Source organism: Panthera pardus, unplaced genomic scaffold (assembly GCF_024362965.1).
Source record: "Panthera pardus isolate Hobbes unplaced genomic scaffold, ASM2436296v1 HiC_scaffold_4, whole genome shotgun sequence".
In the NCBI taxonomy this organism is placed as follows: Eukaryota; Metazoa; Chordata; class Mammalia; order Carnivora; family Felidae; genus Panthera; species Panthera pardus.
Window position 1 is genome coordinate 13,365,159 of NW_026526969.1, and position 27,342 is coordinate 13,392,500.

The 27,342-nt window shown below is 43.4% G+C and overlaps 1 protein-coding gene across 3 annotated transcripts in view; it reads right to left on the reverse strand.

Moving 5' to 3' along the window:
- Positions 1-27,342, reverse strand: part of SDK1 (sidekick cell adhesion molecule 1) — an 879,729-nt gene that overhangs the window by 503,836 nt on the left and 348,551 nt on the right. For all 3 annotated transcript variants that reach the window (XM_053894114.1, XM_053894115.1, XM_053894113.1), the window contains exons 2-4: positions 20,377-20,536; positions 9,315-9,421; positions 6,963-7,110 (exon numbers count right to left, since the gene is read on the reverse strand). In XM_053894114.1, the coding sequence (XP_053750089.1) occupies positions 6,963-7,110; positions 9,315-9,421; positions 20,377-20,536 (415 nt within the window). The remainder of the gene's footprint in view (positions 1-6,962; positions 7,111-9,314; positions 9,422-20,376; positions 20,537-27,342) is intronic.

The window sequence follows — 27,342 nt, forward strand, 5'->3', positions numbered from 1 at the left end:
TCCCTTCAGCTTGGCAAATACAAGCTCTTTCCTGGTTAGACAAGTAATCGCTCCCAAGAATATTCCTGGCTCCTCACTCTCCCGATAGAGGCTGAGAAAGCAGTGAGCACAGGGGGGACAGCGTGGGCTCTGACACGACCGGCCGCTGGCCTCTGTCCACCTCAGCCCCCATCAGTAAGCAGGGATAGTAACAGGATGGTTCACTCGGCTGCTGCGAGGATCTCCTGAATCATTACGTGATTACATGGAAAACACTTAAAATAGCGCCCAGCACTCAAAAATGTTAATAACTGTTGTTACTATCACCTTGAGAATGAATGCTGAAAGAAGCAAGACACAAAAGATTGCATATTCTATGGTCGCATTTTACAAGAAATTCTAGAATAGAAAAACGATCCTGTGGCAATAAAAATTAGATCCGTGGGCAGGGCTGGGGGGCACAGGAGTACGAAGTGTCCCGGGAACGTGACCGGGCAGTGCCTGGCATCTGTCACATATTTGTTAAATTCATCGACCTGTGTGCTGGCAATCTGTGCCTCGCGCTCTACGTCACTCTCTCCTGCACTACGTCACGGCGAAAGTGTCCCGTTTATTAACCTGTTTCCACGTGAGGCCACAGCTCACCGATGGCAGGCCCTTCAGTGCCTCACCCCCCTTTCGACCCCTGGCAGCTAGTACAGTGCCAGTGTGAAATTAGCACTCGATAAGCATGTGCTGGAGGCGTGAAGGGAGACGGCGGGAGAGGCAGAGCCGGCCCTGCCCTTCCTTCCGCGAGCATCGCTTGAACGTGAGCGCCAGAAAGGACCTCAGTGGTCATCGAGCACACCTTCCTCATTCTGACCTGAGAAAATGGAAGCAAACCAGAGTACGTTATCTGCCCAAGGTCAGAATTAATGGTGGAAGCAGGTCTGGAGCCCACATCTCCTGGTCTTTTTCACTAACACCAAATATGGCTCAATTCACACGTATAGACATACTCTATAAACATTCACAGAATGCTCATAAAATATAATATAACATTTTTAAAGGCATATTATTCTGAAAGCCCCGTTAACTATAAAAATATTTTTACAACCAGATCTACTTCATTTAAGCATTAAGTTGGGACTTGCACCGCAAGTGCTAATTTAAACAAATCTTTCTTGACGCGATCGAAATGAAATGGTAATAAGTTAATGGACGTTCAAGCGTGTGAGCACGGACAGTTACGAGGCAGGCTGTTTCCCCATCGCCCGGGATGCCGTTTACTGCCCGTACTTCACAATTCAGATCACTGCTGCCAAGGCGTCCCGTCCCGCGAAACTGACCGGAGGTTGAAATATTGAACCTGTGAGCTTCGCGTTCCCTGCAAAACACTTGCGAGCACGCCGTGTTTCCGCATTCCCGTCGGGTAGGCTTCAACACGCGATCCGAGCACGAGGGCCCGCAATTAGGCAGAAGAATGGCACCGCACAGAACAAGTTTCTGCGTCCTAATCTGATAACTGCCGACGTAAATCACCTCCTGGAGGTAAGAGAAATACTGCACGACATCGGCATTCACACTTCGCGTTGTGAGAAATAAAAGGAAACGAAGGACATATATCAAAACCCAAACAACACAGGACAATTTTATTATCAAATTAGACTGTATTTATAAGACAAGGCTATACTCATCTTTGACATGCAGAGATACCAAACTAACTGTGTGGATTCAGTAAATCAGAAAAATAAACATGCATTTTTTTTTGCAGCGTCTCAGATAAATAAAACCTGTAATTGCCTCTTCAAAATTCTGAGTATAACTTACTCTCAATTCTTTCAAAGTATTTTTGCCTTTCGAAGATATGTTTATACCCCTTCATCAATAACATTTTGCTCCAGGTTTGCTATGCTCTGCCCCCCACCCCCCCCCCCGCTTTTGGTGAGGAAGTTTGCAGATATCACATGACTTTCCTTCACACTTGCTCCTTCACCCAGACATTCCAGCAGTGCGTATCTGCGGGGTCAGACCCAGTTCTCAGAACAAGGAGGGCTTAGCCAGCCAGCACCCAGGGGAGGCTGACACTGCTGGAGGAGACGGTGGACACATGCCACACGGGGTCGTGACTCTCACCAGCTCACGGCTGAAGGTGAGACGCGAGAACGCTGCTGGCGGCCGGCCCGTGCCATGTCAGTGGGCACTGGCGCTGAACCCGGGTGCGCCAGTCATGAGACTTCGCCTTTTCTTCTTTGTCCCACCCCCCACTTGCGAGTGCCCTCTTGCTTCTGCAGCTCCACTGCCCCTCTGCTGTGTTACCTGACGCGGTCACAAGCTCCAGGATAGGACCTCACATCCTTGGGAAGCCAATCAGGTGCCGACTCACTCCCTGCTCCTGGGCAACATCCCGGTGCCACCCCGTCCGCTCCTTCTCCTGGCTTGGCTCTGACACTCCAATGCACGGTCTCTTAGCTCAGGCAGAGTCATCCCCCGTGACCTGCGGCCACAAGCATTTCAGAGATACGAGGGAACCCTCTGGGTTTCGCTCACTGGCTTGTGTGTGTCACACAGAGCTGCAGAGAGCTTTAAATGTCATGAACGCAGAGCCTCTGCTTCTTTGCTGACCTTGAGTCTGATACATCCAACCATCTCATGAGTGCATCCTCCTGACCGTCTACTGTGCACCTCAAACGCGTACAAAACAAATGTCAGACGCCACCACCAACCTCCCCCCAACATACACAAAACTTGTTTTGCCGCCAATCATCTCTCCAGTTCAGGAAACGGTAACTCCATCCCATCGGCTGCTCGGGCCAGAAGTCTTAGATTTTCCACGGCGTCCCTCCTCTTCCCAGACCTCACGTCCAATCCGGCATAGATCCTATCAATTCTACGTTCAGAAGAGACCAGCATCTGACACTTACCACACCACTCGATCTGAGCCACCTCAACCATTGCAGCAAACGCCTAACAGGCCTCCTGGTCTCTGATTCTGCTGCCCCAGAGCTGCCCTATTCTGAACATAATTCCTAACAGAAGGGTCACAAGGAAGAGCGCATGGCTGCTCCGCTCAGCTCCTCAGAGCAAACGCCAAGGTCCTCACTCTGGCTAAGACAACTGTTTCTAGGACTCAGGCTCAGCCACTTCCGAAAGCTCACCTCCAGCCCTCTCCCTCAGCCCACCCGGGCCATGCCTCCAAGGCACCGGCCATTCTGCTCCCTCACCTGCTCCTCTCCCTGATTTACTCCCAGGCCTCCTCCCTGACTCCGCTCAAAGGTCTCCGGTTATTATCAGAGAGGGCTTCTCTGAACGCACATCTGCAACAGCAACCCACCGGACCCCCCTCTCCCCACTGCATGCCCGGCTTTATTTTCTCCTCTCTGTTATCACCAGCTGGCCTATCACGTCTCCTTCCACTTGGAGACGGGCTCCCTGAGGACAGGGCCTTTCTTTGGTTTCCTGTGGCACAGTCGGTGCCTGGAACGGTGCCTGGCAGGTAGTATGTCCTCAGGACGTATTCGGTGAACGAATCGGGAGAAAAAGCCCAAACTGCCATCGGAACTGTGTGAGTTTTTCATTTGGCCTCATTCTCCTGTGAATGCGAAGCAGCCCACATCCACCTCCGGGACACTCACTTCAGCTCCTTTTCCGGGATGGTGATGAAGTTTTGCCGCTCCTTTTGCCACACGACAGAAGCCTCCTCACTCAACAAGTATGCGGTGCAGGAGCAGAGAGGGTGCTGGTGACAGGGTGCTGGGCTCGGCACACGGCAGCGGCCCTCTGTCTCCCGCTGCCCCTCACCCCGTGCTACACAGGCCTCATTTCCACCCCATCCCCCGCTAGGCCTCGGAATGTGGTAAAGCCCGTGCCTTAATTGGAAAACCATGTTTGCCTTCTCTTTTGTCAAAAATTTCTCAAGTCGGCGACTTACAGCCCCAACACAAGGGAATACATACAAATAACACCCTCACAGGCACGCTCAGGGCTACGTGGGCACGAGAGTTTGTGTGGGCCTGTGGCTCACGCCGACCTATAGTGTTTCACACCGAAGGCTGACGTTCTAAAAGGGAGAAGTAGGAACAAAAGTAGCATATGCAAAAAATACATCAAAGACACGAAGAGGGTTTGGCAAGACAAAGTGAAAAGAAGGATCAGCCTGATGCAGACAGGCCTGGCGCGGAAGCCAGAGGGCCACCGGTCAGCTGTGTGCCCTTGGGAGGGCCATCGAGCATCCCGTCTGCAGTCCGCGAGCTCCTAGCACAGCTGAAGGCAATGGTGAGGATCAGGGAAGACGTGTTTCGAGGAGGTATCCAATAATTAACGGCCGCTGTTAAAATTGTTACTAGGCCATCCAACAAACTTTTCAAGTCAGGAATTATTATTAGAATTGTTGTTTCCCTTGAAAGCGAAAGAAATTAAACTGTAAGCCGAAAGCTCACATTTTGAAGATCCCGCGGTAATGTTAACAATAAGGGGGTGGGGTTGGCGAGACCAGGCTCCTCCTCCCTGTGGCCAGGGACCACCTTCCCCTCCCCTTCCCCAAACCCATGTGGTGGAACCGACCACAGATAATCAGGTTACAGCAGGTACAGAAGCTTGACCTGTTTCAATATGAGTGAAACGCTTTGAGCCGAACATTTGTTTTTAAATGACACCTTTGGTGGCGCAGAACAGATCTAACGCCATCTGACTTTTGTCTGCCAACCATCCAGACAGGGGCCCTGCAGAAATGCCCTTCCAACTGCCATGCAAAGCCGAACTTTCTATCTCTGAATGATGTATAAACTCGCAGAGAAAACCACACACATGCTGATTTATGATGTCCTGCACAGCAGGTACTTAATAAATACGGGGGTGATGATGAGGTGGAAAATATGAAACTTGAAGGGCCTTACAAATGTGTAAATACCCCTAATCAGCCTCATCTCATCTCATCTCCTAAAAAAGGGATCACCGGTATATTATTCTACTGACATTGGAGATTCATCAATAGCTTCGCAGATCATTTGTTTGATGTGACACCAAGTTAAAACCTACTTAGCATCTTTATATCATTAGCTCACCAGGAATTCAAGAGTCTTTGGCAAGAATCTGCAAGTAAAACAAGAAAAGCTTATCAAGTTAAGACTTGTTATTTCACTCTACCTCCTTTCATACTTCTCCAATAGATGCCAACACCTAGACCACAAGTCAAAAACGAATTGCCAGACGGCAACCACCGTGGGCCGTGCCCCCATGGACATGAAGGGAAGCTCCAGTGTTGGAGAAGCTTAATTTGATCCCCTCATCCTCCCTCACACCTCCTCTTCCCCAGCATTCTTCCCAAACTGGCCCAGCCATGCTGGGCTCAATGCTAGAACTCTCCAGAATATTTTGCCGGAGTCCATCTCAGCTGCCTTGTGTTCAACCTAACAGGTTTCTAAAAGAATGAAGAATTGATCCCTGTTCTTTGTTTCACCGACCTGAAGAGGCATTTGCTATCAATGGAAGCAATATAAAGTTGGACACACAAGCAACTCTTACCAAAATAAGGAAGAAGGAAAGCAGGTTCCCATTTTCTAAGGTAATTAGAATTTTTACTAAAATTTGTTTTTATTTAAAAAAATTTGTTTAATGTTCATTTATTTTTGAGAGAGAGAGAGACAGACAGAGACAGAGCTTGAGTGGGTAAGGGGGAGAGAGAAAGGGAGAACAGAATCCAAAGCAGGCTCCCAACTGTCAGCACAGAGACAGATGAGGGGCTTGAACTCAGGAACTGTGACATCAAGATTTGAGCTGAGATCAAGAGTCTGATGCTTAACTGACTGACCACCCAGATGCCCCATTAACATTTTTAAATGTTGTGTTTATACATTTCAACAGTCTTCCTGTTTCCAATAACAAGAGTAGAAACATTTGTTAAATGGGATTCAGAATGGCCTAAGGTCAAGCAGGTTCAGATGCCCGGCTGGGAGAGCATGACGGCTGGCCTAGAGAAGGGATCCCGTGGATGGGCAGGCAGGGGAGAAAGCAAGTCTACACCCCACAGTGACTTTCAGAGTTACATTTAAAACCTACTCAGCAAACTGTGTTTTATATGTACGTGTATATATATATATATATATATATATATATATATATATATACATGTACACACACACACACACACACATCCTTTTTGGAAAGAACAGAATAAAACAAAAGCATTTTCTTCTCATGAATCTTTGTATGAGTGCAACCATCTGATGGTGTAAGTACTTGACTTTTAGCCCAAGCTTATAGCATTTCAGGATTCTTTCAGAAATGCTCATCCCTGCAGTGTTTATATTTGGTATATTAACTTTAAATTGTATTGCAAAATGCCCACTTATGAAATATATATGAAATGTTCTCTTTTAATCACTTAAAGCTCTAAATGAAGAAAATCTGTTTGGCATTAGATAAATACCTTGAATGCGGGATAGGCAGGAACACCTTGAAATAATGCTTAACTAATCACAAAGCAGTATTCTGCAATAGATGCCGAACCACTAATTAGACGAAGGGAAATAAAACTGTCACGGTAGGATAAAAGGATAAAGAGAAATAAGCAGTAATTACTGTTTTATCGTCAGAGAAAGTGGTATCGAACACGGTTCAGTAAAAAGAGGGAAAAAACCCCCACAGCTCTCTAAGTAAATACCGGCACTCATTAAATTAGCACTTGGAGCTAAACAACTCAGGGATGACACTATCTTACAAAGCGCATCCAGAAAGGGAAAAACGGACCACGACGACCAAGTAAGGATGCTTTACTCAGGGCGGGCGGCACTCCGCAGACTAACTTTACGGGATGACGATCTCCTCAAACTGCTGACACGCTTCCCCGCCAGGTCCTCAAAGAGCCACTCACCACGGCCTGGGGAAGGACTACGAGGCCACATCATTCCTCTCAGGGCTTAATCGATACAGTGAACTTCATTAAATGATACATAAATGGTGCCAACAAGCGCGAGGAGTTGTATTTTAAAGTTGGAGCAACTTACATTCTGCTGCTGGGAACGATCTTGTGCCCTTCTCTAAACCACGTCACCTGTGGCCTGGGGCAGCTGCTGATGGGCAGGAAGTCGAGAACTGCTGCGTGTCCTTGAGAAACCGTTTTCCTCTGGTCCGTATCCATGAAATTTCCCATATCTGCAGAGAAAAATCAGACCCTTTGAGTTCTAGAAAACTACTTTGTGTGTGTGTGTGGGGGGGGGGGGGGGCGGAGGGTCCAAGATGGAAATAACTATGTATTACAGCAAAGTCACCACCGGTGCTTTAATTAAACCATAAGACAAGAAGAGACTGAGCGTCAGTGCTGACGAGGGCAGATCTGGTGGGGAAGTGAAGCGGGAGGCAAAGCCACGGGCCTCCAAGGTGCCCACAAAACGCATTCATCAGCAGAACTTCGTGGTCTCTGTCGCTGCAACAACGCGATGAAATGTTTGCAACTGATTTGAATTCTGGAATAAACTATGGAGAAGCATCCTACCGCCACAGAGACCGTAGAGTCGCCCTTAGCTATCCGCCGACTCCCCAGTTTCTCAAGCTAGTTCCGCCCAGGCAGCCACCACTGCCCGGTTCACTTTCTCCTTCTTTCCCGTTGCTGGGGTGCTGTCTCCCTAACAGATCTTTTGGAAGAGAGATTTTTTTTTTTTAACCACAAAGTTGTTTTCACAGGGTTCTCCAAACCCCATACTGTTGACTTAATTAGGGACAGGTAGGCTCTGTTGCAGCCTTTTGTGCTACTGCTTAACATTTTTAAGAAATGGGGTCACAGGAAAAAACGAAGTCATTAGAATGTGGGCAGAGGACACCAATTTTTAAATTAGTAACATTTGAAACTTTTGAAAAATGTCTATGTTAGGATTAGAGACAGATACATGTGTATACACACAGATTTGACTTATATGCTGTCTTTTTGTCTCAATGTATTTAATTTGGAATAGTCCATAGCAAATCTATATTATCAATGGAATTTTTATTCAGAGGAAATTATTTCCTATGTAATAAACAGCATTTAATATTCTAGGAGATGAAACAGATGAGGTGAACAGTCACAGTTATTTTTAAAGTGAAGCTCGTTAACAAAAAGAAGAGAAAAAGTCTAAGAGCCAAAGATAAATTTCTAGAAACAAGGATATAAATAATTAACCAAGAAAAAGTCCAAAATTTAATTTTATTCAATAGAATTTAATACATTACCATAAATTCCAAGCTGTTAACTTATTCAAATATGTTTGGGGTATTGAACTGAAATTCATATTTATTAATTATGTTTTCAATTATTCAATTGAATACAAGTTCCAAATTATCCTGCAGTAAGATTTAGCTGAGTGACTTCACCACAATTCAGAAAAGCTAAGCCTTCCTAGTAATTAAAAACATAACTAAACGTGTAGAGACAGACGAGTAACTAGAAATTGTTTTCTTTGACACAGTGACACTGAAAACTATAGGCCTTACCTGCGGTCAAAATAACAAAGAGAAAATACTGTCTTTTTTGGTTGGCACAGTCCAGTTTAGGATCTCTCGAGTTCTCTCAAATCCGTTACAACGTATTAATATGTAATTTAAAGTAGCATAACACTTTCTGCTTTCTTTTAAATGAAGAGACATTTCGGTAGTAAATTCAAAATGTAATAAAGCTGACAGGCCGTTTTAGAAGGACCCTACCTTGCCAGGTTTTGGACTAGGAAAGTATTAAGTGCTTTGTGCAGACCAGCTTGTCTCTCCAATTCCTGCTAACGACGTGCAAACTCCCTGCATTCTGGTATCTCCCCTTCAGTTACTTTCAGAAGCCGCATTCTCTAAAATGAGTCTTGCCCACAGAGGATGCATCAGGTCCCCAACAGTAATACCTAGACAGTAATACCGTCTAGGACATTACCATCCATGTACTTTTTATCGTGGAGCTAAAGGATTTCTAAACAAATTGCTGGAAAGAACTGATTATGAACTGAAGAAATTTTACCTAATTGGGTTTAATTTTTTATTTGAAAAACATTTGAATCTCAACATAACAATGATAATAAAAGCCACGAGCAGCTAATTCATAAAAGAGAAGGCATCCTGTTCATTTTTTATGTCTTTTTGTCCTCCACAGTGCCTGACAGAGCCCCTGAAGGGTGAATTTTACACAAGGGCTATTTGCCTCATTAGCCCCAACACCATCACTGGGCCAGCTACACTGGCTACTTGTCTCCCAACAAATTTTAGCAATGACCCTATCCCCAAGAGAATCTGAGACACAGTCTCAATTCCCACAACAGGTAACAGTGATTGTGATCGGCATTCCCCACAGACACTTTGTTTCTGTGATTCATCACTTGGAGACTTTTCCAATGCACACATACATGCGACTTGAACTTCTGATCTTCTCTGCAAGAGAGCTCCCATCCTGTTTCGCACCACACAGCGGTAAAACCCAGCGTCAAGCCTCTGTAAGGACGGGATAATGTACCTGCCAAACACCAAAAAGAAGTATTAACGGTTCTGTGTCTAGAGCAGTTCTGGCACCACATGTTGCAAGTGTTCAACAAGCATTTTTGGTGAACCGTCTATGCAATCCTTCCGTGGCCAACACGCTGACCCCAAATGCAACTTACTTGTGACACTACATAATCGATGTCTGTCTCCCCAGCTAGGCGGTCACTGGCACAAGCAACCAGCCTCTAGACCTGCCCGGCTCATGACTGTGCCCTGGCACCCAGCACGATGCCATGCATGGAGTACTTATCACGCACAACTAGCTGAACACATGACAAATGTGAAACAGCTGAAGGTCATTACATGTAAACTAGACCTTTCAACAAAAAGTGTTATAATTCTATCGGAATTTCTAAAAGTTATTTCTAGAACTGGAAACCATCTTTATATAATGTGTTGTGTCACTCTATATAAAAATTCAAGCAACACTTTCAGGATGAGACACGGGTGTCATCGAGGCAGAGAGCAGGGACACTCAGTGTTGCAGACCACCCCCCCAACATAATTCACACACTTCCCTTGCCCACTTCCCCACACACGGTCTGACATTAACTTTAAAAACATTTTGGATAACTGAAAGGTGGTTTCACTTGTATTTTCCATTGTTGTGGCTGTAAGCAATCGTCATCCTTCAAATCAAAGTCTTTCTAAAAACTTCAGTAACATTTCATAGTAGAAAAAAAATGTACTTAGAAGATACAGTTTCCATAAAAGCCCTGCTTTAGGTTTATGGTTAGTTTTATAACTTAGGATGTTTTGAAATCCATAAGCAAATAAGATTCATAACCAAGGACCACTTGAAGTGGGTTTTATAGCTCTGGAGCCCCAACCTTTCACAATACCTGAGAGAGTACACTAACTGGTTTCTAGGCCATGTTCACAAACAAACCAAGAATGAGGCTGAGTCCTGGCTACTTCTTACACATGGGAAGGTGTGTACTACAAAAAAGAAAACAGAGAGCTAAAACCCAGTCTAAAGGTAGCCTATCTTCCGAAAAAGAGAAAACTGAGTGATGCTATCCTTCATTACAGAGAGGTTCCGTACATAATTATCATCAATTTAAAACTACTTCTCCTAACAAAGGATAACCAGAAACTTTTAAAACTCAGGTAAAAAGCACCACGTATGGTAAGCTTTCTTGGCTCAGTTCCTAAGCATAGCTTGAAATCACTTTTATATTCAACTGATTGCTCAACTTTTTATTCAAGTATGTCCAATTAGTCAACCTGAAAAAGGAACTTAAAGGCCTAATTTTTAAGTGAATAAAACACTTGGACAATATAGGTAATTCAGCACTAAGCAAATATTAATCAAAGTATGTTTTCCCTCTGATAACCATCTTGACAGTCCCATGACAAGATTAATAAAATCTTTTATGAAAAAATATCGCTGAGTTTTAATCTTCAAAATTTTATTCTATTCTGAGGAATGGCTCATCTCAAACACAAAATTAATTAGTGTGGATAATCAGAGTAAGATCAAACTGAACACAAAGAGTCAACGCCATTTATTTAAATGACAAGTCAAGACTGGAAGGATGAGCAGCTTTGATGGTTACAAAACTGTGATTATAATAAGGAGGGGTTTTGAGATTAAGTTGACACAAAGCCAACATGGGTGTTTTGAAATGAAATAACACGAGTCACGGGAGCACGTGTTTGAAAAAAACCACACGCACAGTGTCACCTCTGCAACGTGTCCACGATTATATAATTGTTATCCATTCCATTTTCTGTCTCTTGTGGGGTCCTAAATAGATTTTAAATTCTTATGAATTTCTACAGTAATCGTATGTACTAATGCACGAAAATAGCAGTGTTTTCAAACCACAGGGAGGAGCAGATACAAAATTGAGTATTAGGCATATGCTGTTCCGTACCAACTCTTTAGTCTCATGTCTCGCCAGGGAAAAAATATACAAAAAAGTTGCAAAGTACTCCACCTATTACAGGAATTCCTACACAAATTATGTTCACCTAACAGATGGGAATATTCACTGCAAGCCCATTGTTTATAAACACACATTTTTAAGCAGAGAAAGTTTCCTGGCTCTTTAGAAGAAAGTATGATAAAATCTTAGCACCATATGCCACCAAAATATAGAAAATGCCTGCTCCTATTTCAAATAAACACAGCAGGGAATGTTTGTATTCACTGGATAAAGGCAGAGTTTCTACTAGACTAACAGAACATTTTCCAGGGCCAGTTCGTTATCAGGAAGAGCAAATTAAAGAAAATCAAGCACAAAATCACAATAAAACCAAGGGTTTAAACGTCCATTTCTGCTCAAGTAGGAGAATACCTCAGTTCTGAAGTGCTTCTCAGGGTGGGCCACATGAACCATCTCAGGGTTTCTCTAACAAGCAACCTGAGCTCCATTTCGACCCGTAAACAATGGCCTGACTAGCCCTGCCTGGAGTGAACGTGTGACCTGGTTTGGGCTGCCTAGGATCTAGAGCACTGTCCTGTGTTTGGAGAATTTTCCACTCTGTGGGTCTCAGTGGAGGCAGACCCCTGGACACACGTACTCTGGGTTTTTAGACCTGAGGCTGAGGAGTGGGGCTAATGGAGAAGCAGTCGGACGGCATCGGTGCTGGTGCTCAGCAGAGCCCTGGACCAGGGGCACAGCGCGGTGTCCAGTGCCAGTCGGGGCAGAGGCTCAAACAACGGCATCCCGGGCCCAGTGGGAGCAGCGGCAGGAGCCCCGGGGGGAACGGCTCCTGGGCCGATTTGGCTCTGAAGGCTCCTTCAGTCTGCCGGTGGTTCGGGGACCAACCCGGCGTCCAGGCAACAACTTCCCTTTCCATTTCCATCAGAGAGAGTTTGCCCCTGTGGTTCGTCCTAGAACCCCCCAAGGCCTACCCTCCAGAGCACAGCCAAAATAACCGTGGCTGGAAAATCTTTTCACGTTACCAAGCACTCACCGTGGCCACAGAAAACCCTAAATAATGCCTCTTGGAATCCTCTCTTTTAGAACTCATGGCTTCCTGGCAAACCACTAAGAACCATTAGGCGATAAACAATCCCCCCAAAACTGGGACAAATAAACCTGTTCTGAGTTTTCCTGAATGTGCAGCGCTAAAAGCTTAGCAAGTGTCTGACAAAATGCTGCCTGGTTGTAGACTGGCTACTTACTGTTGAGAGGTTCTTCCAACAACAGCGAGCTACTCTAAGGACACAGGTCTAACAGTCCCACCGTGGTTCAGAATAGCGAAGGCACATCCGTGCTTCTCCCTCTGAAGTCAGGTGACATAATTCAATTCACAAAACAGAACTCTCATGCCCATTAAAACTAGATCTAAGGCACAGGGCACTGGCATAGCTCAGTCAGTTAAGCATTGGACTTTGGTTCAGGTCATGATCTCACAGTTTGCGAGTTCGAGCCCCACACCAGGCTCTGTGCCGTCAAAACTCAGAGACTGGAGCCTGCTTCGGATTCTGTGTCTCCCTCTCTCTCTGCCCTGCCCCTGCTCACACTCTTTCTCTCTCTCAAAAATAAACAAACATTAAAAAAAAAAAAAAAAAAAAAAACTAGATATGAGGCTCTTTTCTTTGAATGGGGGGGTCTACATTCATTTCAGGCCACTTCAGATAAGACTATCCCCCACAATTTAATTTTTTTATGCTGGTATAAAAATATCTATTTTGCATGAAAATAAACAACCAAGTTCTATAATAAACTTTCCTATCTTGGCCCAAAGCCCAATCTTATTCAAAGTGGGAAAAAAAGGTTATGAAAAAAAAAAAAAAACTGTAAGCCACTTATACCTTTCTTGGGATTACTTTCATTCTTCTTTTGTGAGAGGAGATGATAAATAATTAGGCTTTCGATTCTTTTTTTTATAAATTTCCTATGTGACATTAAAAAATAATAATCACAAGTGGAATGAGTCTATAGCTGGCTTCTTTCACAAGCAAAATACTGAAATGAAAACCCCAGACTGAAACACGTTAAGAAGGAGATCTTAGGACCCAGAGCTGTAAGCAGCATGGGCCTATAAGGGATTCTACTTCTCGGAACCAAACTGTGTAAGACTAGTTCATTTGAGCCAAAATATAACTGTGATTATTGTGAGCTGGGCAGTTCAAAGAGGACAGGACCAGTGGAGAATTAAGCAGCAGAAAAGAGTGACTATAAACCAAGACGGGAAAACTGAAACCAGACAGCTGGGGGCACCACGCCCTTGCGCAAAGACGCGGGTGGGTGTTGCACTCAGTTCAGTGAGATGATGGAGAAACCAGTGGGTCATCACATGTCACCTAACGGAAGAGTTCTCAGTTAAACAGACCTTTCCTCTTGGTGACTGGGGGACACAGCAGATCAAAAGCAAAACAAAACAAAAAACATGTAGAGGAGTCTTTCCCATGATGTAGTAATGAAGCCTAATTAGCTGCTTTGTCTCAGAGTCTGAAGATTTCTGAACACTGATCTTACGTCTTGGAACACTGCTAAGCCCACTTACTAGCTTTAGCAGCTTGTTTATAGACAACGTCACATTTTCTACATAGACGATGTAGAAATAAAGACCTTCAATCAAAGACATTTTTATGTCTTACAATCTAGATGCTATTTCTTTTGTACTTTTCTTCCTTATTGCACTGGCCAGTAACACCACTACAGGGACCAGAGGAGCTTCCCGCACTTGGGGGTCTGTAGGTTTCATCAACTGGAGAGCATCTGCCATCTGATTTCTTCAATTTTTCCACTCCTGCCTCCTTTGGGATTCCAAACACACTCACATTAGACTCTCAGAAGTTGTCCTGTAAGTCACTAATGCTCTTTTCATTGTGTTTGATTCCTTTTTTTTTTTTTTTTTTTTTTGTATCTGCCTTTCATTGTGGATAATCCCACTGCTGTATCTTTAAGTTTACTAACATTTTCTTCTGCAACATCTACTCTGCTACTCTCCCATCCAGTGTGTTTTTCATCTCAGATATCACAGGTTTCATCCTCAGGAGTTTGATTTCGGCCTTTTAACATCTTGTATGTATTTAGCTTTGATCACAGGGAATACGGTTATGATGTTTCAACAGTGCCTTTCTCCGCTAATTCTAACATATGTGCCAGCTTTGGCTCGATAGATTAATAGATTGATTTTTGTCCTCCTTAAGGGTCATGCCTTCCTTCCTCTTTACATGCCTAATAATCTTTGATTCCATTCTAGACATTGTGGATTTTACCCTGTTTGGTGCTAGATATTTTTGTATTCCTATAAACATCCTTGGGCTTTGCTCTCTGATGCTTCAAAGATACTTGAAAGTCGTTTGATCCTTCCTGGTCTTGTTTATAAAATCTTAGGCAGGATCAGAACTGCATTTGGTCAAGGGCTAATAATTCCCACTACAGACCCAAGATACTTATGAATCCTCTATCCCATAACCCCATAAATTATGAGAATTTGGGGTATGGCTGGTGAGAACAGGTCGTCCACCCAGCCCTGTGGCGAGCATGGGAAGTACGGCCATCACTTCTGGGCAGCCCTTTCCCTGGCCTTGGGGAGTCTCCCCACCAAACGTGCTGATAAATATTCTGCCAAACACTCAACACAGAACCGCTGTAGACCTCTAGATTCCCTTTCTCGGGCACTCGGCCTTGATCCCTCTGGATTCTCCAATCTCCTCAACTCAGGAGTCCTCTGGGTATTAGTGCCCCCCGCCCCCACAGCCACAGCCTGGAAATTCTGGCACAGAAGAAAAGCTGGGCCAGTCAGAGGGCTCGCTTGGTTTCTGTCTCTGGTTTCTGGTTTCTGTTTCTGGTTTCTGTCTTGGATACAACTGTTTCATATACTTTGTCTAGTTTTACGTTGTGCAGATTTCCTATCTAGGATTCTCTTTTATATCTCCCAGTGAGGCTTTCCACTTTTCTTCGTGTAGGTTCTTATAAAGGTTATTCCCAGGTATTTAATAATTTTTGTTGATACTGTGAAATTTTTCTTCTTAAGACATAAGAAAAAAGTTACTTTGTCCTTAACCACCCCTATTTTCTTACTGGAATAAAAAAAAAAAAAGAATCATCCATCAAGTTTGTATTGTTTATACTGTCACAGAAACTGAACCACAGAGACGGGTCACGTAAGGAGATATAAGATTTTTAGCACTTCACAGTATCCAATTATCCTTCCTGGTACAAAATGAATAGTACGCCTAGCACTAAGAAATTATTGGCTTAGACATCTATCTACCTGTATTCGAATGTAATTTTTTATCTCCAAGTAGAAAGTAATTGAGAATAAATACTTTCTGGGGGAAAAAAAAAAGAGACCCATCTGCCTTTGACAGCTATGCAAACCTGGTTTAATGACCTAACTATTACAATTGTGGCTACAGGATCACCTATGCCTGAATGTGGATTTAAGCATCCATGGGAATAACATTTGCAACTCACTGAAATTTGGGGGGCAGTTTGTAACACAAGCAGCAAAGAAAATGCTATTTCCAGTCAAAGCTGGAAAAGCTGAGTTTATATTATTTTCCTTTACAGGATTAGCATTTTCATACTGACATCAAAGGGGGGGGGGGAGAGGGACTCAATTTCAGAGAAAAAACTGCTACCATTTTCATAAAGTAGCCATGTTTTTCAATTTGAGTCTTAGAATGTCTAATGGAGGTTAACATATGATAGCTGAAGGTGCTTATTGGAAGGAAGTAGATGAAAGAGTAATTTGAAAAAAGAGCATGAGCTTTTTGGGCAGCGTTTATTTCTTGAAAAAAGGGAGGACAAAATACTATGGATCCTTGACAACCCATCTTGGTGTCTGAAGCCCTCAGTGAACAGAATGTAATTTACCACGTTGTTCCCAAACTGTTGGTGCTTTAGAACCACCCATCTCTTCCTACTAAGTTTCCAGGGAAATGGGAAGGAAGCATCTACCCCATTGTAATGGTCCACGTATAATGAGCTGCCCCTGCAATCCTGCCTCAGTGACCCACAATGCTTTGCCTTCCTGAGGATTATCCAGGGAGTGTCAAATTAACAGGTAAAATGTCTAGTGCAAAGAGCAACGCCAAAAAAACCTCCACCTCCTTGCACATTTTCAAGTGGACAGCAGAACTGTTTTATCCTAAGTCTAAACAGCTGCACATATAACCGTGGCATGGTGTATGGTTTAGCATTTTAGAATAAAACTATTACACCGCTGTTTTACATGCATCCAATGGAATATAAACAATATAATGATTTTGAAGTACACATCATCCCTTCTTTAATAATGAACTCTTTAACAGATAGGAACCTTCATACTGCTCCTTTTTACTCTTTGAACTTAATTAGTAGGTCTATTTATCCCAAAGAATTTTATTCTAATGTAATATATTGTTATGCTTCAAAGATACTTCTTGATTATCCATCATACTTCTCTGAAATACAAAAAACACATACAAATGGCAATTTAAAAAGGATGTCCTTTGATCAAAACATTCTAAGTGCTAAAAAAATTCTCCTGTATTACAGGGTCACGGCAACTATTATATTACATAGTTTATCAAAAAAACATAAATGTATCACAAACTTTGAAATATAATTATTAAGCATTAAAAACTTAGAAAATGTGTCTCTTAATGGGAGGATAGTGGTTGGTTTTTTTTTCAATTACTTTTTATTTCATTAAATGGCAAGTTATTTACTATTAGAATAAATAAAATTGGATACAAATTAACAACAAAGAGAAAGTACTGACCACATATTTGCATACAGTTCATTTAAATCTAAAGAGTACACGGAAGAAGGAAATAAACTAGAGAAGAGATTGAAGCATAGCAACAATCAAAACACAGGAAATTAATGAAAAAGGATATGGATTTAGAATCTCAAATCATCTTTTTTGCAGAAGTTAATGAAAGTATCTTCTGAATAAGTGTTTGAGAAAATACAAAGCCCTAACTTTCCTGTCATGCATGTTCTTCGTACATCACGATACAACATGGTTCTGATGGAAGTAAACAGAACTTTCTTCCTCCTCCTCCTTGAAATGTGCCACTGAGCCCTCAGCCTCATTACAGAGGAGGGTGAAATGCAGACACAGTGTGCTTCATTAAAGAGCATTTCACAGCTTGTTTCTTCTTTCCAACAGCTCTGGAATACTCTGCTTCTGCTTCGTGTAAGTGGACACACCCCGGGGCGCCGCTGTGAGCATGCTGCCCGGAGAAGACAAGGTGCCCTCAGCCGTGGGGATCTAACTTGCACGCGCTCTTTCCTTTGCTCTCACTACACGTCCCTTGAGGCACAATATATTCTCTGAGGACAGTTGGAGAATGGAAATGGCGGGGTTGTGTCAAAAAAATGGTACAGCTCTTGCTGCCTACCTATATACAACATGTCCCAATTTTTTTTTTTAAAAAATCCAAGAATGGTCAAAATATCCCATTTCTAGAGCCCTACTTTTCCTTAAAAGGAATATGTATAGACTAGAGGCCAAGTAGCTCTTCAGGGGTTGTTTAAAAGAGCCCCTCATTTTGTTCAAGCCAAATATTTGGACCTAGGCACTCGTCCTGCACCTGAGAGGCAGTTCCACAGGAGGACTCAGATGGGGAAAGTGAGCCTTCCTTCGGCGAACTGGGGGAAACAGCACAAAAGGGCAGAATCCCGAGTGTCTGCAAAAAGGCATGTTCTCAGTCAGCTCAACCTCAGAAAACACACATATGGAAACTGAACATCTAGAAAGCAATTCCTTTGCCACTATCCATGACCACATACCCCAATCTGAACACCATCATTATAGATCATCCACATTACTATTTTTTATATGGAAGAACAATCTGGATTCTTCTGAGACTTCATCCCTTTCTCCCAGGGGCAGACAAAACATTATGTCATTTCATTTTTATGAGAACCCTCTGAATTGGGTTTTATTATACCCATTTTACAGATGAGAAAAGCAAGATCAAACTGGTTAGGTAACCTGTCCAAAGTCACACACATAGTAAATTGAATAGAAGTATCCGAATTCAAGGCACCTGCTGTTAAAGCCCATTACTCACACATGCTTCTCATTTCTAAGCTTACTTTTTGTCTTTTTCTTTCTTATGCCCCTCCTAACAAACCAAGTACTCTAACGTCTCATTATGATGATATACAGTATCACCTAGGATTTATTAGCAGATTGCTTGTGGGCCAGAACATACACTGTTTTACCTACATTAGAGCCTTTTAACGCTCACAACACGACAAATGAGATACGATCAGCCCCATTTTGCAGACGTTAAAAGTGGAACTGATAAGTGGCTTGCAGGAGATCACACTGCTAATGCTAATTGGTAGTTAGCTGGGATTCAAACCTGGGTCTGTTGATGTCAACATGCTCGTAACTATTACGATAAATTGCTCCTACAACAGCAGATAGTCTGACAGTACAGGCCTGATCATGAGAGAGGTGGTCACAAACTCTTATGTCTACAAAGGGCAGGGGAAGAAGAGAACTGAGCAAAGCAAGTGTGGCATCATACAGATGATGTGGGGACCAGAGCACTGAGAGCCAGAAGGGCTGTGCCCTTCCTGAAGGGGAGCACTGGCCAGCACCTGCTTCTGGGGGTGGGGTGGGGAGGGTTGCGGAGGCAGAGCTGAGTGGCCAGGCCTTCTGACTGATCAACAGGGATCAGAGAGTGGATTTTTATATGAAATCTTACAATTTTATTTATTTTTCAATATATGAAATTTATTGTCAAATTGGTTTCCGTACAACACCCAGTGCTCATCCCAAAAGGTAAATAGCAGGTAAGTTTTTATTTTTTTAAGCTTATTTATTTTGAGAGGGGGGAAGAAAGAAGGAGGAAAGGGGGAGAGAGAGAATCCCATGCAGGATCTGTGATGTCAAAGCAGAGCCTGAGGAGGGCTCGATCTACTATGAGATCATGACCTGGGCCAAAATCAGGCATCGAACTCTTAATGGACTTAGACACCCAGGTGCCCCTCTTTTATTTTTTTAAGTTTATTTAAGTAGTCTCTACAGCCAGCATGAGGCTTGAACTCACAACCCCTCGATCAAGAGTCACATGCTATTCCGACGGAGCCAGCCAGGTGCCCCAAACCTCTGACTTTTCAAGAGAGTGGGTAATGGGTTATGCCCCACGTTGAGAACTCATTACTCTATTTAAAACACCTCTGAACAGCCAATTCTCTTAGTTAAATAAGAGCATGACATTGCTGATTGCGCTGATCTGGGGACCTTTTGGACTTTTTAGGAAGTCACTAGTTCTCCATCCTCCTCAGAACTGTTGCATCTGGTATAACCAGCCCACACAGAAACGGAAGCTCAAGTTGAGATTCAAACCTGAAAGACCTTGGCACCACAAGGAGACACGGAGGCTCGAGAGCTGGTGCCACTAGTGCTGGGTGAAGCCACACCTCCTACGCGAATGCATCTCGTCCTCGTCCCCACTCACTACTTGTTCTCTGCCCCGTGTTGGGCTCACTGCAGCCGCACCCAGGACTCGAGTGAACATCCTTGCTGGATGAGATGCTGTGCTCACGCCCCTCCCCCACACTTCCATCCTCCCTGTCCTGACTCTGAAAGTCAGCCAGGTAAATTTTCTGTTGACGCCTCAGAGCTCCAGAAGCTCCTGATTTAAAGATCTCTGTCTAAATATTCATGCTCGTTGAATACGAACGACACTGGCGGGTGGGGCCGTTGCCACAAGAGTGCAAATTTATCACGCGAAACCTGTTACTTGCATCCCTCTGTAACTACAACTTTTTTCAGTCTGGTAATTTTGCTAACAGACTTCCTTTTACAAATATAATGATACACTTCCTAGGTATAAATACAATGTCGATCAGAATATTAAATCACATTCTAATTAAATCTAACCCTTTAATCCTAATGCATTAGAAATTCAATCAAATATTTTCACCTCTTGTGCTATTATGGCCCAAAAGGCAAATACTCTAAACACATCAGCCTGAAACGGAATCTTATTTTCAAGCAATCAATTACTTATATTCGCTGCTGTAGGTGGTGAGCTCACTGTCATTGTGCATCCACTTGAACTCCAAAGGCCAGCTCCCTTCAGCGAGGCAAGTGAGAACAAGGCGGTTGCCTTCCAGGTGGATCTGCGGCAGGCCTGGCTCTGTCTTAAAATACGGCACGACATCATCTGAAATGTTCAAAAAAAAAAAAAAGAGAGACAAAGAAAAAAAATTGAATGAAATACACATGAAAATGGCATACATCCAATTAATCAATCACTTATTTAAAGAGACCTAATTTTAACAAGTATAAATGATGGCTATTTGGCCCAATTAAGTAGCCAATCATCCTTGACCTCCTGGAAGCATGTAATACCCTAGATAATATTTCAAAAGGCTGAAAAGCTCAATGATCAGCACCATTTGAAAACGTGACAAATTCATCCAACCTATTTCCATTTATGATTAATACCTCTTTAACAAAGGGGCATAGTGGGTGATCTCTAGTCATGCAAGTCTGGGTTTCAACCAGGCATTATATTTTCAAAGTGACCAAGGGATACCCACTTGGTATCAAAGTGGGCTCTAAAAGAAATGTTTCCATAGAGACTTCAACTGGTTAAAAAAATAAAAGACAAGCAAGATTAACATGCACACGTAAATGACAGGAATTACAATCCATCTTTCATCACACACACACACACACACACACACACACACACACACACACACACACAAAACCTGTCTCTTTAGGGACTTCCGGTGGGCGAGTAAACTGGAAACCCCCGCGTACTCCGAGAGTAAAAGACTACAGAGCAGTGGGAACACAACATCTACTGCCACGCACACCCCCACACATGAATCTCAGACATGTGCAGGCCAAGAAGCCAGACAGAAAGAAGTTACTACAGCATACACTTCCATCCAAAAGTTCATAGCAGTTCAAAATCAGGCAGAACTAATGTGTGGTGTTAGAGTTCAGGACCAATTTACCTCTGCGGGATAGAACAGTGGAGGGGTGTAACAGGGAGGCGTAACGGGCTGGGGGGGTGCGTGTAACAGGGGGGCTCACTTTGTGAAACTTCACAGAAAATTGTTCTATGTAACGTGTGCAATTTTTATACATATGCTTCAATAGTTAAAACATATGTGTGTGCACATGTATGTCACACACACATGCATAGATGAACATGGGACACTTAGCTTCTAGTTCCAGCCCCATCACTAATTTTCTACATGACCCTGCTCAGGGCACATGGCTTTCTGCTTCTTCAGCAGTAAATTAAGGAGAATTAGATGGCTTGTCATTTTTCTATACAAACCACCCCCCCCCCCCCCCCACGTACCTGCCTCCTCGGCTTCCTGTCTCTATTAGGCCCCCTACCCTCTCTACTCACGTATAAACAATCCAGCCATGCTCACTTTTTAACTGTTAACCAGGCTAAGCCCTTTCCATCTCGGGGCCCTTTCTCTGTGCTCTTTCCCAGCCCTACACTGCTCCCCAGTTCTGTGACTGCAGACTCAACCTTCAAGTGGACCCAACTCCTCCCCACCAATGTGCCCCAACAAACCATGACATTTATTTCAGTCAGGATACTTCTCCGACAATGAAACTGAAGTATTAATGGATCACACCCAATGCACAATATGCCCTATCTTGATCACATCTGAATTCCCAGCACCTAGAACAATGCCAGGAACAAGGCAGATATTGAATAAATATCTCGTTAATGAATCAACAGAGTAACAATAACACAGATAAGAGTAACAGCTAGTAGTCACTCAATTTCTCCTATGTGCCAAAAACTGTTCTAAGTATCTTGTAGGTACTACCCAATTTGATTTTCTTAAAAGCCCTATGAAATACCAGATGCCATTATTATATTCATTCTACAGATGGGTAAAAGGGAGACCCAGGGAAACTAAGTAACTTGCTCAAGGCCACCCAGACAGTGAGTGGTAAAATCATTTAAAACCCAGATCATCTGTTCCAGAATCCACCAATTCTGTATATTATCACTCAAAATGCCAAGGGTTTCTCACTGAGGACAGCCTCTTCTCACGAACCCATGTTTTAACCTCAAATTTTGGGTTACTCTGTGGAATTGCTAAAGTGGAGTATTAAATTACTGTATTTTTAATAAATTAATAAACAGCATATTAACAGTGCTAAGACAGAGACTGTATTTTTACAGTAAGCTGGAGTCCATATAGCCAGTTTCTTTTGTACTTAAAATACAGAATTTAAATATACATTTGACCCTTGAACAACATGGGCAGTAGGTGCACCAACCCCCCCTCAATAGTCAGAAATCCCCACACAACTTCTGACTCCCCCCAGAAGTTAACTACTGATAGCCTACTGCTGACCAGAAGCCATACTGATAATATCAACAGTTGCTTAACACGTATTATATACTGTTTCTTGTAACGCAGTGAGCTAGAGAAGAGAAGAGGTTAGGAAACTCTCATGAAGAGAAAGTACCTTTACAGTTTGGCACCACAAAGAACCCACAGATAGGCAGGCCCACAGCTCAAACCCATGTTGGTCAAGGGCCAGCTGTGTAGAGGTTGTTTTGCCATTGTGCTGACCACTGCATTCTATGACTGGTGTATCGATAATACAATATCACCAGTCTATTACTAGTATTCATTCAAATAATTAAATGTTAAATTGTACTTGTCACTGTGGTAAGAACATATAAAAAAGATTTAACCTTTAGCCTACTTAATGAGATGCCATGCAGAAGCTAAGGGCTAAAAGATCAGTAGGAGTCAGACACTTGAGTGATGTCAGGCACAAAGGCCCTGTGGTGGTAGCAAACATGGGGAGTGAACCTGAAAAGTACAAAAGACTGAAAAGCAAGCAGATGTGCAGGTGCAGAGAGAGTGAATGGAAGCAGGGTGAATATGGCCCAGGCCTTACAGGGAGTTGCAGACAAGGTAAATGAACATCATGGTTTCCACATCATTGCGGTGTGATTTTCTTTTCTTTTCTTTTTTTTTTTAATTTTTTTTTTAACATTTATTTATTTTTGAGACAGAGAGAGACACAGCATGAACGGGGGAGGGGCCGAGAGAGAGGGAGACACAGAATCGGAAGCTGGCTCCAGGCTCTGAGCCATCAGCCCAGAGCCCGACGCGGGGCTCGAACTCGCGGACCGCAAGATCGTGACCTGAGCCGAAGTCGGACGCTTAACCGACTGAGCCACCCAGGCGCCCCGCGGTGTGATTTTCAACGGTGCCACTTCACGTTCAAAAATATCCTTGTGTGCATGATACTCTACATGGAAAACCCGAAAGACTCCACCAAAAGACTCCTAGAACTAATACATGAATTCACCAAAGTTGCAGGATACAAAACCAATTTACAGAAATCAGTTGCATTTTTATATGCCAATAATGAAGCAAAAGAAAGAGAAATCAAGAAAACTGATCCCATTCACAACTGCACCAAGAACTATAAAATACCTAGGAATAAACCTAACCAAAGATATAAAAGATCTGTATGCTCAAAACTATGGAAAGTTTATGAAGGATATTGAAGAAAACAGAAAGAAATGGAAAGCCATTCCATGCTCATGGTTTCCAAGAATAAATATGGTTAAAATGTCAATGCTATCCAAAGTAATCTACACATTCAATGCAATCCCAACCAAAATTGCCCCAGCATTCTTCTCGAAGCTAGAATAAGCAATCCTAAAATTTGTATGGAACCACAAAAGACCCTGAACAGCCAAAGTAATATTGAAGAAGAAGACCAAAGTGGGAGGCATCACAATCCCAGACTTTAACCTCTACTACAAAGCTGTTATCATCAAGACAGTATGGTATTGGCACAAAAACAGACACATAGACCAATGGAATAGAATAAAGAACCCAAAATTGGACCCACAGATGTATGGCCAACTAATCTTTGAGAAAGTAGAAAAAAATATCCAATGGAATAAAGACAGTCTCTTTAGCAAACAGTGCTGAGAAAGCTGGACAGCAATGTGAAGAATGAAACTAGGCCACTGTCTTACACCATACACAAAAATAAAGTCAAAATGGATGAAAGACCTAAATGTGAGGCAGGAAACCATCAAAATCCTAGAGGAGAAAGCAGGCAACAACCTCTTGGACCTCAGTCGCAGAAATTTCCTACTAGACACATCTCCAAAGGCAAGGGAGTTAAAAGCAAAAATGAACTATTGGGACCTCACCAAGATAAAAAAAACTTCCTTACCGCAAAGGAAACAATCAACCAAACTAAAAGGCAACCAATGGAATGGGAAAAGATATTTGCCAATGACGTATCGGAGAAAGGCCTAGTATCCAAAATCTATAAAGAACTTCCCAAACTCCACACCTGAAAACAAATAATCCAGTGAAGAAATGGGCACAAGAGATAAATAGACACTTTTCCAAAGAAGACATCCAGATGGCCAACAGACACATGAAAAGATGCTCAACATCACTCCTCATCAGGGAAATACAAATCAAAGCCACACTGAGATACCACCTCATGCTGGTCAGAATGGCTAAAATGAACAAATCAGGAAACTAGATGCTGGGGAGGATGTGCAGAAACGGGAATCCTCTTGCACTGTTGGTGGGAATGCAAACTGGTGCAGCCGCTCTGGAAAACAGTGTGGAGGTTCCTCAAAAAATGACAGATAGAACTACCCTACGACCCAGCAATAGCACTGCTGGGAATTTACCCAAGGGATACTGGTGTGCTGATGCACAGGGGCACGTGTACCCCAATGTTTACAGCAGCACTTTCAACAATAGCCGAATTATGGAAAGAGCCCAAATGTCCATCAACTGACAAATGGATAAAGACAACACGGTTTATATATACAATGGAATACAACTTGGCAATGAGAAAGAATGAAATCATGCCATTTGCAGCAACATGGATGCTGAGTGAAGTAAGTCAGTCAGACAAAGACAGATACCATATCTTTTCACTCATATGTGGATCTTGAGAAACTTAACCAAAGACCGTGGGGGACGGGAAGGGCAAAATAAGAGACACAAACTGAGAGTGAGGGAGGCAAACCATAAGAGACTCTTAAATACAGAGAACAAACTGAAGGTGGATGGGGGTGGGGGAGAGGGGAAAGCAGGTGATGGGCACTGAGGAGGGCACCTGTTGGGATGAGCACTGGGTGCTGTATGTAAGTCAATCTGACGATACATTATATTAAAAAAATAAACAAAAAATAGAGAAGATATTGCTAGAAAAAAAAAGTCCTTGTGTGAACAGTAAAGTATGTGACCACCCCACCATCGGCCTTGGTCAAAGCACTGCCAGCGTGATGTTGACGATGAGTATGATTAACCATTATTATAAAAAGGCAGGAGACAGCCTTTGAAGGAGCTGTACTGTTAAAAGTTCATCTGGCCGCTCCACAGAGAAGGAATTAAGAGGGGCCAGAGCAGAAGGGGTAGACCAGTTAGGGCCGCTGTGGTGATCCCGGCAAATGCATTCAAAGGAGACGGTGGTTTGGGTCAAGGTAATCGCAGCGGTTGTGGTGGAGACGGACAGAGATGGGCGGCTTTAAAACGGCATCTAGGCGGCAAGAGAAATTCGTGATGGACTGAATACGGGAGTAAGGGCGAGGGAGAAGGAGTCTAGTCTCAGGTCTCCGACTTGCCTGATTTTGTGTTCCACGCCCCCGCTCCCCGATTCTGTTATCAGTGCCGAGAATGCAGTGAGAATGAGCCCCAGCTGCTGTCCTGTAAGAGGTTAGCGTCTCTGCCTGACGCGGGGACAGAAGCGGCAAAGCGTCAGCCACCATGAGCGAGATTGGTGACTGTGAGACAGGAGAGCGGCCGATCCTCGCCGCTCCAAGGCTGCGGCACGCCGCCTGCTCTGAGCCACGCCGCAAGGGTGTCCTCCGGCTGTGACCACCAGCAGTCAAAGCGTGTCTGGCGTCCCTCTCTGCTACGTACTTCGGCTAACACCGTCCACTGTCATGACCCAAGTGGCCTCATGAAGCTGAACTGCAGTGACTGTGGCTCTGGAGGCTCAGAATGGACCGAGCTCTGGGCTTTAACGCCCTGCCATCTGAGCCCTGCTTAACAATGGAGAAAGAAATGCCACTTCATACGGGTCCTGTGTCCTACAAGAATGAGTCATAAAAAATAAGTCTTTTGAAAGAAAAAAGCTTGAAAACAGACACTCAAGAATTTGAATTCGGTTTTTACAACTGATGGAGCATCATCGATTTAATATATTATAGAACTGTTTTGAATGTAAATGATTCCATAATTCAATTTTTCCTGGAATTCATAGTTTACTAAACATGCCTATACCCCATGCAAATTATTCTGCGTACTCGGGTCTAGCAGGAAAAGAAATCTTCATGAAGAGTAGTTTCACACAGCAGATGAGCAAATATCTCGTGATCCAAATGACCACAGGAGTGTGGTCAGTGCAGACACTAACATTTATGACAGAAAGAAGGGAGGTACATATGCCAGGGCTCTGGGCTCTATGTGCCTAAATTACCGTCATTACAAGTATTTTAACACAGTTGAGCCGGTGTGCAGAATAACAGAGTTATCTCTGAGCCCAGCACTGTTTACCACTGAAATATATGCAGCAGATCATGAAACTAAGAGGGCATGAAGGTAGCAGAGCACAAAAGCTTTGGAAACAGAAAAAGATGCAGAAGGGTTGGTATCAGGTCTGCATAGACTCTTTAAAAAGCAGGTAATTTTTATACACCTTAAATGAAACAGAGAAAAGTCTGAAGAGATCCATAAACACAAAAATGATTACATTACCTCCTAAATACCATCATCAAACTCTGACCTGGGGAGAAGTCAATGGTCCACCTGATACTCTTTGAGGGGTGAGTGTGTGTGTGTGTGTGTGTGTGTGTGCACGCGTGCGCGCACGCGCACGTGTGTGTTTTCCCAAATAATGACTAACAGTTTTCCCTTTCCTTGAAAAAAATGAACATTAAGTATGCTTCGGTGTTCTTACAATGAACGTTAT